Consider the following 13,890-nt stretch of genomic DNA (forward strand, 5'->3'; position numbering starts at 1 on the left):
AGTTTATTCTATAAATTTATTTTCAGTGCAAAATTTATTGATTTAAACGTTTTATTCAACTGAAACTGTTGCATATTCATCCTGGTAGTGTTCATTAAAAGTACACATATATTTTATAAGTTTATTTTGACATTGTAAATCTCCGGTTAATGTAACTGTAATGAAAGTAAAGTAATAAAAGTATAAATATCGCTGATCCTTAAACTGCTTTTCTTGATAAAAATTGTATGTATAGGGCTCTCTTACTAATCTGAACTTCGATACTCAGAACATACCAGTAATCCAAACTGAAAAAAATCCAATTAGTGAGAATTTTAAGTGAAACAAATGAAATATTATTTAGTGGGGAGGGGACGAAGAGAAGAGAGAAAGTGTGAACAAAAGAGAGGAAGTGAGTGAGAGAGTAAGTTAATAAGATAGAGGAGAAAGAGTTAGTGAATGAAAGAGAGCGAAAGNGAGTGAGAGTGAGAGAGAAAGGAAGAGTGAGTGAGGGGGACATATAAAATAATTAGACTATCCGGATTTTCGAGAATTTCTTTTGTTCAATGAATCCCTCTTTCTTTCGCAACTAAAAATTAAATGTTGCATCAGTCTATATATTTTTCTTGTGTTAAGTATATGTCTACTGTTTAAAAATGAGTGAAAAAGAGGAAAAAGCAATGAAGAAAATGTTGAATAAATAAATGATTTTTTAAAGAAAAATGACAATGACAATGAATAGGTTTAACATGCAAAAATATTTTGTTTTAAATTATTAATTTAAAAATTATTTTTTTAATACATGTATGTTTTGAAAACACCCTTTATAATCCAAATACTCCCCTGCAGCAATTAGTTCGGATTACTGAGAGAGCACATTATATAATGATTGTGGCTAGAGTATATATGTCCTAAACAGAATAAGTTTAGAAAATATTGATTACAAAAGGAAAATGAATAGAATTGCCTTATGTACAGTACAGTTATTTATTTTGTACAAAAATCAGTTATAAAATTAACATTTTATAATATAGCATACTATATTGGCTAATGTGATGATCGAATTATATAGATTACACAAAATGTCTACTTGATGTTTAGTCTTCTATGATATATGCACAAATATTTCATAGGGTGGCAGAGGAAAAAACTCTAAAATCTCAACGAAACACAAATTTCTAAATGCTGTTTCAACAAATTGAAATTTTGTATTGTATCTAATCTATGTTACTGATATGAAAATACCACCCTATAAATAAAAACCTATAGTTTATTTTAATACTATTCAAAAAATATTATTATAAAGTACAACTTATTTGTGTAAAAAAAATCATTAAAAAAACAACAAAAACATAAATAAATATAAATGTATCAATAACGTATGAAATTCTTTAAATTATGCATTTCAAAATGGTAAATAGCATCTAGAGCTGGTGCAAGTCTTACAGGGGGAACAAGTCCAGGGCTTGCAGCCACGCAAATACTTTATGCATATTTATGCACTATCATTATGTTTCACCATCAGGTCAATATGCAATATATATTTATATATATATTTATATATATGAAAAATATTTAATACAATATACACAAAGTGTTCAGCATGTTGGACATTTATGCTGATACATAATATCTACTTTCAATTATTTCTATGTACATACAATTTTGCTGACAAACTAGTGGACATATATTAACAGTAGGGTGATAAAAGAATACTGTTTAATCAGAAAATGACGGTGTATAAAATAAGGTAATTCATAACAGTACCTATTACTGCAATTTTATTGGGTAATTTTAAAAATAATCTATAACCAGTCCTGTGAATTACATTAATAATGTCATCAAAGTAGGCCTATACAAAGTGTTTCACATATATTGTTAATAATAATTAAATATTCACAAACATAAATATAAATGTTTCTACAAAATTATGGATACAAATTCATTCAAAGTGTCTCCAATTTGTGATATAATATTTATGTACAATAAGGGAAATTGTTAAAAAAAAAAAAAGAAGAAAGGAATAATAAAACAGGGAGAAATAACGTTTTAATGTACTGTGTTTACGAAAATATTATGGCACCTTACTTTATAAAATGCAGTAAATAAAAACAATGATAAAATAAATACAATAAAAAAAGTAAGAAATTGGGAACATTAAGGATTGTAGTTAAATAAAACATAATTAAAGAAAATAGTTGTTCGATAAATTTTAAAAATTTTCTAGTAATTATGATCTAGGTTTTAAAAAATAACAATGCTCAGCCCTATAAATGAGGCTCTTGCCGATTATTACAAGGAACACATAGTGTGCAAGCTAATCGAATGAAAGATTTTTATTACTATTGTTCCACATATTAACCTTCGATATGAGCTGTTTATTAACTTTATATTTATCAATTTTTGCATATCACTAAAGTCATGACCTTTACAGGATAATATAAAAAAATAATAAAATTACTAATTCATTAGGGTTGTTGCAATTTTTTTCCTTTTTTTCTTTATTTTTTTGATAACATCTAAATATCACAGTAAAATCATTTAGTTAAATAAAATTATTTTCTAATAAAGAAGAACACCTAAAGGAAATAAATACAAAATGGATTTCTAAACTTTTCATCCAATTAAACCAATATTACTATTTCAGAACAAAGGGTAATTAATGGCGAATGCTAAATGAAAAAAAAATATCACAATTAAATAGTAGAAATTAGCAATATTTGATTAGGGTATAAATATAGTTAAAACAAGGAAAAAATTCAACAGATAAAATTAAAAATTTTCAAATCGTAAGACATTTTCATTGGTATATAATAGAGGATTTGGGCGATTTCATTTTTTATTCCATACAGGAGACAAAATATGCTCAATTAAGACAATACAATACCCTCTACTATCTACATTACTTTTTTTTTACAGAGTAATGATAATTACATTCAGATGGAAGTATTACATTAATTTGTGCAGTTTGAATGGATTTTTGTGAAAATCATGAAGATTGTAAAAAAACTCAAGATATATATGTATATATATCTATTATACTTTTTTAATAAGTATATATATATTTATTTAATTTACCCTAATCAAATATAAAAATGCAGCTCATTAAAAACCTGTTTGGCTACCAGCATTTAAAACAAATCATTATTGACATTTACTCAAAACAGAAGGTATCAATGGCAGTTGTTAAATTATATACTTTTCATGTAAGTACATAAAAACGTTTTTTAAACAATGATTCTTTTTAATCATAAAACTCTCCTGTGGGCATTTAATAAAAAATAAGATGTAATATATAAGAAATAAACGTGGAAATGATTAATTTCTGTAAACTTGATGTCATTTTTCAGATGAATCAATCACATTAAAAATCATAAAAAAATGCCCATAAGATAATATTAATAATAATAATGGCAATAATCAATCTTTATTTGATTTGTTTTCATTAATGATTTAAGTGAAAAAGTGTCTCACAATGTACAGCTTATAAAATACAGCAATATGAAGAATGTATTGGTACTTTAAATACACTTAGCACATCTTTCATGACAACATTCGAACCATTTCACACAAAACTATATTATACAAATTCAGAATGTACATTATGTACAGGTTATTCTTTTATTTTATTTTTTATTTTTAGCGCCCTACAGGCCGACTAGAAGACCGAGAATCATAGAGGAATATAGCAACAGAAGAATATCTACGGTCATTTGACGTCCTGAACTGTATGTTAGTTCTTCATTCTTCACAACCTCATTTGGATGTTTCTCATAAACCTCTGAAAGTGAAAATTAGTTCATGTACAAAAAAAAAATAACAGAGAAAACAGAAGGAAACAATTTTATCAAACATTTCATATTGTTATTCCTATCATTGTAATATCAATTTAATTATTGTTAAATCATTAATTAATTTAATTCATATCAGTGTACGATTCCCTGGACATTCATATTTTTAAGCGAGATCAAACTTTAATAAATACTCACCTTGTTTATAACAACAGTGTTACTAAAAGCAAGTACAGATTGTGATCCAATATATCTAGGCAATAAATATTTTTAATTGTATATAGATCTTTGTACATCCATTTGTACTTTAGCAGACAATAACATAATCCATAACAAAATTTACACCTACTAGGAGAAGATTCCAACATCATTCCACAACCACCACTCCAAATTAAGCGCAATTTACCATCAGACTGTAGAAGAGCTTAAGAAAATTCAATTTTAAATCATGAAAAGAATAAAAAATAAAAAATTGGAACTACAAATTTGCCATTAATGAGTTGGTGTACATGGAAGGAAGAAATAAATTAAACGAAATTAGAAGTAGACCCTTCCCTATTACACGACGGATTTCAAACACTATATATGAAATAGATTATGGAAAAAGTAGGAAGAAATTAATTCTGTCATTGCAGCAAATTAATTCCTACAGGTTAATTTCTCCTACAACGGGGGATGTAACAATGTCCTGTTGTCATGATCGCTACACTTGAGACTGCATGTAATATGAGTTGTTTATTGGAACAAATGTCTTTATTTGCATGAATGGAGAGGCTTATTTCCAATTATACCAAGGAACATCAAGTACTCTAGTGTAGGGTGAATGTAATTTATTAGTGTGAATGACAGCTTATCCTCAATCATCCCGAGGAATACTGATTATTCTGGGGTAGTGTGAATGTAATTTACTAGCATGTATAGCATGTCATATCACCAATTACAGCGAGGAATATCACATACTCTGGAGTAGTGCAAATGATGGGTGAATGTAATTTTTAAGGATGAATGTGGGGCTTATGCCCAATTATCCCGAGGAATATTCAATACTCTGGGGTACTGTGAATTCAGTTTGGTGTGTGATGTAACTTACTAGTGCAAATGAAGAGGCTTTTCCTCAATTACCCTGTCATTCAGGAAAAGAATTGAGGGCTGGTGATGACCGATGTAGTCATATAAAAATAAATAATTTGTGCAAAAACGCCATTTAAAAAAAAAAAAAAAAAAAAAAAAAAAAAAAAAAAAAAAAAAAAAAAAAACCCCGAGCTCTTTTCTCCAAGAATTCACCCCCAAATCAATACTACCTATGTTTAATGTCTAATCAATCATCAACCTTAACAGATTAAGAAAAGAACCTGCCCAAAAGTTAATGATATTTGTATAATCTTTGACCATACTATAACTTTTGTTCGGTCAATTTTAAAAGGGAGCTTTAATATATTAAAGATGGTACTTTATTTACTATTTTCGTAGTGATTTTACATCAATATCATAATAGAATAACACAATCCAAAAAGGGGGTATACAGCTGGAAGCAAATTTGCAAAGCTTCAAGAGTTTTTAGTTATTAACAGTTAATCTAACATTTTCAGAAAATTCCAGTTTTGGTTTTTCTGAATTTTTCGTGCAAAACTTTTTCATAAATTCTGCAATGTAAATATGTTTTCTTTCAGCAAATATAACGTTATTTCAGGTGGCACAAACCAGATTTTTCTACAGTCAACAATTCTGACGTTTAAATTACTTCTTTTTTTCTTGAGATTTGGACAGGGGTTTATAGGACGTTTTTTGTTGCATATGGTGAGTAGAAACACCTGACATTTTCGGCATTTATCGCCAGTCACCCTGTATAAGAATCAAATACATACTTGTTTTTTTAGTAGTTGTTCTTGTGAATGTCGGAGTCGGACGCGTGTATATGGCAGGTGACAAAGTAGTTTGTGCTGTGTATGAGGGATTCCTTGTAACCAATCCCGATGTACCAATACTTGTCGTTGATGTGCTACTTTCTCTAACAGAACTATTATCTATAACAAATAAAATTAATGAACAATATAAATGTATTAGCAAAGATAAAATCTTTTTGCAGCAAAAGAATTATTAAGACCAAACAAAATTTAAATATACATACGGCTACTTTGAGTATCCTCTGGCCGACAACAAACTTTGAAAATGACTCTCATATTGTTGGATAAACATCGTCCTCCAATACGTCGATGTAAATCTTCTTTAGAAGATGTTGCTGTAATTATTAATGTTTTTATGTAATACTTTTTTTTTGTTATCCTCAAACATATTAAGTGAACAATAACTATAACTCTAAACTTACATATAAAATAATAGTCCTGCCCAGGCTGAAATTCAAGTCCACCAGGCTGAGGAGTAAATGAACGAAAAGTAATAGTAAAATACATTAATTTATGTGGTTTATCACAAATTGCTATTATCCGAGGATTTGGATTGGTAATTCGGCAAGAAACGTACTCCTCTTTGGAGACCTAAAAAAGCATGTTTAAATGAAATTATTTATACAAACAGTCAATTATTGTACAATATACATGGTTTTATTCGGTTGCGCTACAATATTGATGTATGAATAATAGGAAAATGGCCTTTCTTGAAACCAAAGTTAAGCACGTGCCATTTAGTACGGAAAAAAGAATGACAATTTTTTTGTAGTGAGATGTTTAAAATTAAGGTATTTGCCTAATAAGGTTTATGGATAGTGGAATCCTAGTAGATAAGTCTAAATTAACCCACATTAAAATAATAACTGTATTTTTGTTGTCTGTTAAAAAAAAATTATAAGCTATACCTTGACAAATTTACCTTGTTCACAGATCAAAACAACAATTTGGAACACAATTTTGTTTCTATGATATACAAAATTTGTTCTTCAATAAATTAAATTTAAAAAAAAATTGTATGTACATCATTCAAAGTTAAGTAGAAATACATTTTAATTTTCTTTTCACTGACACAACATCATATTGGAATTTTGCCAGGTTACAATTTATGAAGATGAACTATTAAACAATATGCTCTTAGGTCATTATCAAGAGATTACTCAATCTAACATTTTTCAGATCATATTAGTATGTTATATTGTAATTAATACATGAATTCGATTTTATAAAATATACTGGACACTAAAACATTTCAATTAGGTTCCAATTGATGGAATTTTCCATAATTCCAAACATTTATGAAGATTCTATTTTAATTTAAAATTTGTTATTTTTGCTGTTTGTTTAAAATAGTTTTGGAAGTGAACACATTTCTGAAATATTCACTTGATCAACTACGTAGTACTGTTTTTCGAAGATGTATTTTAAGGGTGAAATCTTACAAATTCAACAACACTGCTTATTTATTTTTAGTATCTAATTTCCTCTTAAACAATTCACATTTTAAGGTTACAAACTAAGGCATATCAAAGTTAGTTAAAAATTGTATAAAATTAATGTATGTTTTTTTTATTAAACATCAAAACACTATCACTAGAACACATTGACTACGAAAAACAAGGCATATGCATCATGCCAACTGTCCATCTGATTAAGACAGAAGCCCATTTGTACTTTTTAAACGCTCCCTTCACTTCAACCGCTATACAATTCTGTTCGAAATTTCTAAGGATGCCTCAGAAAGTATGAAAGTGTGATTGGCTTCGATTGATTCAATTTTTTTTAAACTAGTAGTGATTTTTTTATTTATTCTGTGAAAGCTATTTATTTTGCTTTCCTGTATGCAGTTTACTTTAATTAATTATTTACTAATTTTTTTAAAGATTATGTACAATAAAAGAAAAATTTTAAAAGGAGAAACAATTTTTATTTAACTACACACTCCATTGACTAAACAATGTGTGGGTTTGCTTACTAAATTTAGCGTCGCAACTGTTGTGTCATATAATTTATATCACATACATAAATATAATAAAATCATTTATATTATTTGTAAGTACCAGAGAGCTATTTTTGGTTCTGCTGTGGGTGACCAAAATGGCCAAGCAAAGGACAAAGTCCTGTTTCTTGTCCAGTTTATGAAAAAAAGTTGTTTCCTAGTCAAAGTAAATTTTATGTTATTTTGGATATCTCTGTTCTCTCATAACTGTTGCATCATATAATTTTTATCACTTAGTTAAACGCAATAAAAATAAACGTTTATATTATTTTTAAGAACCAGAGAGCTAGTTTAGGCAATAAATTGGGTTCCGCCATGGGCAACCAAAATGTCTAAGTATAGGACGCAGTCAACGTGTAAAAACAACTAAAAGTTACAAAATGTATTCTTCATTAATTCCAAGTCAACTTTTTCTTAAATGCAAGGTAAAATTTCCAATTACATATGCAACCACTGACATGAAGATCTGATAAAGACTATTGTAAAAAAGTAACTATGTAAGCTGTAAGCAAAATTGTATGTTCAGTCAGCTGTAATTTGAATTCAATCAACAATTCTTTTAATGTCACAAATAATCTAAACTCCCTACATATTACACTACAACTGGATCCTCCACAAGTAACTACTACTGGACAGAAAGGATTAAATTATTAAATCAAAAATAAAATATTATTATTATTATTAAATCATTGCTCCAAGGAGAATTGGAAAAAAAAAAATAGCGCAGTAGGAAAAAAAAAAGAAGAATGTTGAATGTTTTGTTGGGCAGCCAATGAATGTAATTTCTTGATAGTTAAAGTAATTCCTGTCATACAGGAGGGCTTGCTTAATGTCCAACTATCAGTTTGGGTGTCGTGAACAAAGAGTCAAACTACTTCACAATACGTTTTACATATTATTCATCAATTAAAATAAAGTAAAATGTTACTAGAGGAAAAGTTTTTATCACACATTATATGCTGGGAAGTATACTTTCCACCTCTAACTTGATTAAACAAGAATCAATTTAGGTCAGCATAAAGCAAACAATTTATAAAATAACAGGGATAAATTAATCCAAATGCATTCTACAATAAAAGTAAATACTTGTTCATACAATTATCAATTATTTTTTTATTTAATCTATTTTTGTCAGCGTTTTAGTATGTATACTTATTAAACAATAGTGTAACCTATGACATGACTGAATAAATGTTGATTTAAAATGGCAAATAACATGAAATAACAATGATAAATTATTTCATTTGTATTCTGTAATAAATGTTTGAGTATTTTTATATTACTATTGAATTTAATTCATTATAATTATATATAACAAAGTCAGAGATAAGGTAAATTTGAAAGAAAGAAAACCACTCAGTTCCTTCATCAAGCTTTTGAGGAATATAACCCCTTCATCAGAAATTTGAAACTATTACTGGTGAAGTTTGACAAATACAAACATCCAATTACAATACTCAAAATTACAGTAAACATTAATAAATGTAAGTTTTGCTCTGAAGGGTGGACGAGATCTTTCACCCGTCCAGTATATATTACGACTTTTTTTTTTCATAAAATTTTGTTCAAATTGTTAACTGTCTCTGCTCTTACTATGTTTCATTGGTTCAAGTCATGACACCAAAATTTCTGTATCAGTTATCAATTCTATGATTACCGATTTATATAAGCTCAAATCTGCGCACATAGTACATACATAAATGCATTAAAGAACTGAGCATATCACTACTCGCAGTCCACCAGCAATTCCAGCTTTTGTAATAATTACCAAAAGCCCTCTAGAATCTGGGGTCAGTCCCGAGGTTGAGCTCAACAGCTCTGTCATTTCAGTCCCCAACACAATCAATATCCAAATCCAACCCATTAACATTATCACTCACTCTTAAATACATTCTTTCCTATTTACATACCATGCACACAGGAGGAGCACTTAATATTCCTCCAACACTCTTTTCACCTATAAAACTAACCTAATTGAAGGTCAACGATGTACTCAATATTCTGCCATCGACCCTTTTACACTACAAATTATGCTAATAATTACATTCACTCTCAGCACACACTAGGAGACACAAAAATATCTGTACTTTATACAATAAACTAACCCTGTTTCCTTCGAAAATCGGAATAGGGGAGATACTCACTCTTCTCAAGCAAAATTTTCATATCGGGAGACAATCCTATACTACATAGAGCCAAGAAATTGCACCCTTCAATTATGTGGGACACATCGAGCAAGCTTTCTTTCCAAGCCAGATATATATAATGACTTTGGCCCAAGAGTAAGTGCCTGCCTTCGTGTCAGCCTCACATGGCCTATTCTTAATTGAGTGAGGATGACCCTTCTTCTACGAGTCAAGCCTACCTATCGGTATCGATTTAAAGGGAATATGTACTTTAAGGCCTAAAAATACATCATTTGTCATAATGAAGAATGGATGAGGTAAAGATCTCGTTGACTCTTCAGAGCAAAACTCATATATTTATTATGGTTGAAGCAATAATTTTGAGTATTGTAAATTTATGTTTATGTATGTTAAATGTTTAAATAATTAGTAATAGTTTCAAATTCCTGAATGAAGTGGGTATATTTCTCAAAAGCTGATGAAGTAACTGAGTGTTTTTCTTTCAAATTTGCCTTATCCCAGAGTTTTTACAATTATAATTATAATATTAAGGCTGAGATCAACCACAAAAGTTAATTTACTATATTCTAATCAAGTTTTGAGCAATTTTTATCCCTTTTATCGTTTAAAGTATACATTTAATAGGTGAAAACCTTTTTATTAAAATTATACACAGGAAAGTTTTATCACATTTTCCACCTTTAACATCACTAAATAAAACCTTTTTATTAAACCTTATACACAGGAAAGTTTTATCACATTTTCCACCTCTAACATCACTAAATAGGAATCAACTTAGGTCAGCAAAAAAGCATAAAAATATATAAAAAATATTTATTTTTTGTGTCCCCTTAGAATAATCCATAGGTTAATGTGAAAATTGGCACAAAAATAAACCTTGTTTTGGTGATAAACGTAATAACAACTGACCTACACAAAACAAAACTCAAAGGAGTTCAAATTAAAACGAATTACTCTGAAAATTATCATTGAAAAATAATAGTTGGTGAGTAAGTTTAAACTGTGGTTAAATAAACTCTGTTTGGAGGGAGAGGAGGTGCATGTACAAGAGATGCTTAAAATGGATGTGGCTTTGCGGATAGTTAGAGGGAGGGAGTTCCAGAATTTTGGGGCTTAGATGAGGAAAGACAGTTCAAAAGTATATGTTTTATGCTGGGGAAGGATTAGGTCAACGGAGATGAGTGGGTATTGAGGAGTGGTAAGACGAGTATTTAAATTGGATGGACTGGATAATGTAATGAGGAAGATCGGTATAATGGCCTGGTAAAGGAAACAGCCAAAGAAATATAAACCTTTTGGGAAGAGGGATAGAGCCAGGATAGGTTGAATAGAGCTATGATACCCTAGACCCTCAGGTTTAAAAAAAATATGTATATCTTATTAAAAAAAAAGTTTGTTATAACTTTAAAAAGAAGCAACCTTTCGAAGAAAAACGATTAAAAACAAAGTTAATATTCTATCTAGGTTTTGATTAATTTAATCTTTCAAGGGTAAATTGACCAATTTTATCCGGCTATCTGATAACTTTACCAACTTATCAAACAGTATACATTGTTTAACTTACGATAAAATAATCCGTTTATTCCAGAATTAACAAACGCATCAAATATCGCCTTATGATCAATGCATTCCATCTGGCGTACAACTACATTTTAAATTTGTTAAAACAAAACCAATGAATTGAGTCATCTGACTATTTGACCGAAAGCTTCAATCGAACGGAAAACAATTTCGTAACTGATGATAAAATAAATTGATCTATCTGTGTAAAACTGACATGGGCATCAATGAGACAACCGTCTTGTAAAGTGTTTCCCCATTCAGATTTTAATGAATTGATCATTGAAATAGAAGATTTATTTAGATTTACTACTTCTTTTTTTATTAATCTCCAACGTCTTAATTTATACAGAAACATTTTGTTTCCCTTTATGTTTAAAAACAAGGGAAACTGATTAATTGTTTATTATTATGATGGATTTAAAATGGGAGGGGGTAGTTTTTAAATCCTTTTTTTAAATCTATGTTAAAAGTGTTAAAATGTGAATTTAGTAGAGGAAACGTCAAAAGTCTTGCTGGCAACGAATGTGATTGTCGTGACTGGTTTTAGAGTCGTTGCTACATTAAGAAAAAAACAATACAATTCGTAGGTGAAATAAAACAAAATTGTTTAATAATAAAACAATGTAAAAAAACAAAATATATAAAAAAAAAAACAGTAAGGTGTTTGGAAATGTGATAAAAAGTCAAATTGTTGTCGATAACCTCAAAATGCGTTTCGAAAGTCGTACAGGCTCCCGAGTTACGGCTTTTGTTCATACCCAATACAATATTGTAAACGCATCCGAACAGGATTAAAATTGTTAGAATTAATGAACTGTTTAAAATCTAAGAGATACAGTTTGAAGGAAAAAAAAACAGAGACGGAGAATGTAAATGGGGGAAAAAAATTAAGGACTTACATTGTAAATAATATATTTTTCAGCATCTTCTTCGTGAGTGCCAGGGGTGTAAGTAGGGCAAATAATATTCACCTGATCATATTCGAACGGTATATTCCCTTTGTTCACGTCGATAATATGATCTGTGTTATCTATCCTAAAACTGAAATAGAGAAAAATAAAAAAAAGTCAAATAACCACTTTCGGGGAAGAGAGGACAAAAAATCTAAGTGTCGCGGGTCTCGTAGACGGCCCAATTCCGACCTTTTTTTAACAAATCCGTTTCGCTTTAAAAAGTGGTTTAATTAATACAAACATAAATAAACAGGTCGATAAATTTTGAAAATGGGAGAAAAAATCAAGGGGCCGAAAGTAAGGTGAAAATTTACCGTGTCAAATCACGAAATTCCTCAAAAAAAAGGTCGAAGAGTTTTAAAAGGAAAAACAAAAAGGAGGATATTGTCTCAAAAATTTTAAAATCTATACGTCTAAGCTGAAGTATATAAATAAAAAACCCGACTGGGATGTATTTTACTATTTCTCCTCACCCGTAGATTTATTGGAAATTCGGAAATAATAATAATAATAATAAATTTCGAATGAAAAAGTACGAAAAGCTCGGTCGGAACGGCCGGGTCGGCGATAAACGGTGCCCGATCGTAATATGTACGTGCACTTTTATAAGCGGATAGGGAATTTACACCGAGGGCACTGTAAACAAGAGCGAAACTGTGTTAAAACAAAAAAAATAAGACTTACATCGGATTCGTTGTATTCCAATGGACGTAAAATGATTTCGTACAGTCACTAACAGTGGATAAAAGAACTGTTTCAAAACAAATAAGTAGCACTAGAGTTAAGCAGGAGGTGACTTTCGCACAAGGTATTTGGAGTATCGGCCGAGCTCCGTCGATAAAAATACGGCACAAAATGTCCGGTAGGACAATAACACACCCTAACACCATTTTAGCATTTGTTTTAACATTAATAACTAGATTGATCTCTCTCTCTTTTAATTCGATACTATGAAAAATAACCGAGGTGAGACTGAAGCCATTTTTAAGACACACCACAGACTCTCCGACTCTCCAATTCACCTTACTCGATCACGGCTGAGTGGAAGGGGGTGGTGGCAGGGCTGCCAACTGACGATCCCCCCCGACTCCCCCCGACAGTAAAACGACGGACATTTGTCCGATCTCGCGGCCCCCCCGCCGGCCCCCGGCCATTCGACATCAGCGAGCCCACTCCAATCACAAAGACGGCCCCCTGACGTGCCTTTGTCCTCGGAGGCCTCCGTCGTCAAGCCGCACGTTCGACCTCAGGAACACTGACGTCATTGATTTACCAAGAACGTATCTTGCCGATCATTTATTTAATTAACGGAAATATACTTATTACTAATATATACATTTTGCAAGAAATATTATTATAGCAATCGTGTTATTTGGCGACCGGTTGTTCAATAATTTGTTCAAGTATTGAGGAACGGTCAGGAATGAAATAAACTGCTCAAAAATGTACAGGGATATCGCCAATTTGGTAGTATTTACTTTCCTTAGCATTTTTATTTTGTTTTTATTATAAATTGCATTACAATTTATTACAAATTACTATGTTTTTACTTAA

General features: G+C 30.1%; 1 protein-coding gene across 1 annotated transcript; it reads right to left on the reverse strand.

Moving 5' to 3' along the window:
• Positions 1-947: 947 nt before the first annotated feature.
• Positions 948-13,383, reverse strand: LOC106670709 (ephrin-B1). The gene is made up of 6 exons (XM_014401266.2): positions 13,021-13,383; positions 12,283-12,424; positions 6,097-6,265; positions 5,899-6,009; positions 5,636-5,794; positions 948-3,760 (listed from the first exon to the last, which is right to left on the reverse strand). Exons 1-6 carry the CDS (start codon positions 13,224-13,226, stop codon positions 3,627-3,629), a joined length of 921 nt encoding a protein of 306 aa, XP_014256752.1. The 5' UTR covers positions 13,227-13,383; the 3' UTR covers positions 948-3,626.
• Between the last annotated feature and the right edge of the window lie 507 nt (positions 13,384-13,890).

The sequence above is a fragment of the Cimex lectularius genome, unplaced genomic scaffold (assembly GCF_000648675.2).
Source record: "Cimex lectularius strain Harlan isolate CLEC.00 unplaced genomic scaffold, Clec_2.1 scaffold235, whole genome shotgun sequence".
Classification (NCBI taxonomy): domain Eukaryota; kingdom Metazoa; phylum Arthropoda; class Insecta; order Hemiptera; family Cimicidae; genus Cimex; species Cimex lectularius.

Bases quoted from the DNA above. Each gene is read 5' to 3' on its own strand.
- LOC106670709 (XM_014401266.2), bottom strand. From the start codon at position 13,226: ATGGTGTTAGGGTGTGTTATTGTCCTACCGGACATTTTGTGCCGTATT. The intron at 12,425-13,020 runs GTAAGTCTTATT...TCTCTATTTCAG, and splicing joins TGGAATACAACGAATCCGAT to TTTTAGGATAGATAACACAG. The intron at 6,266-12,282 runs GTAAGTCCTTAA...ATGCTTTTTTAG, and splicing joins AAAAATATATTATTTACAAT to GTCTCCAAAGAGGAGTACGT.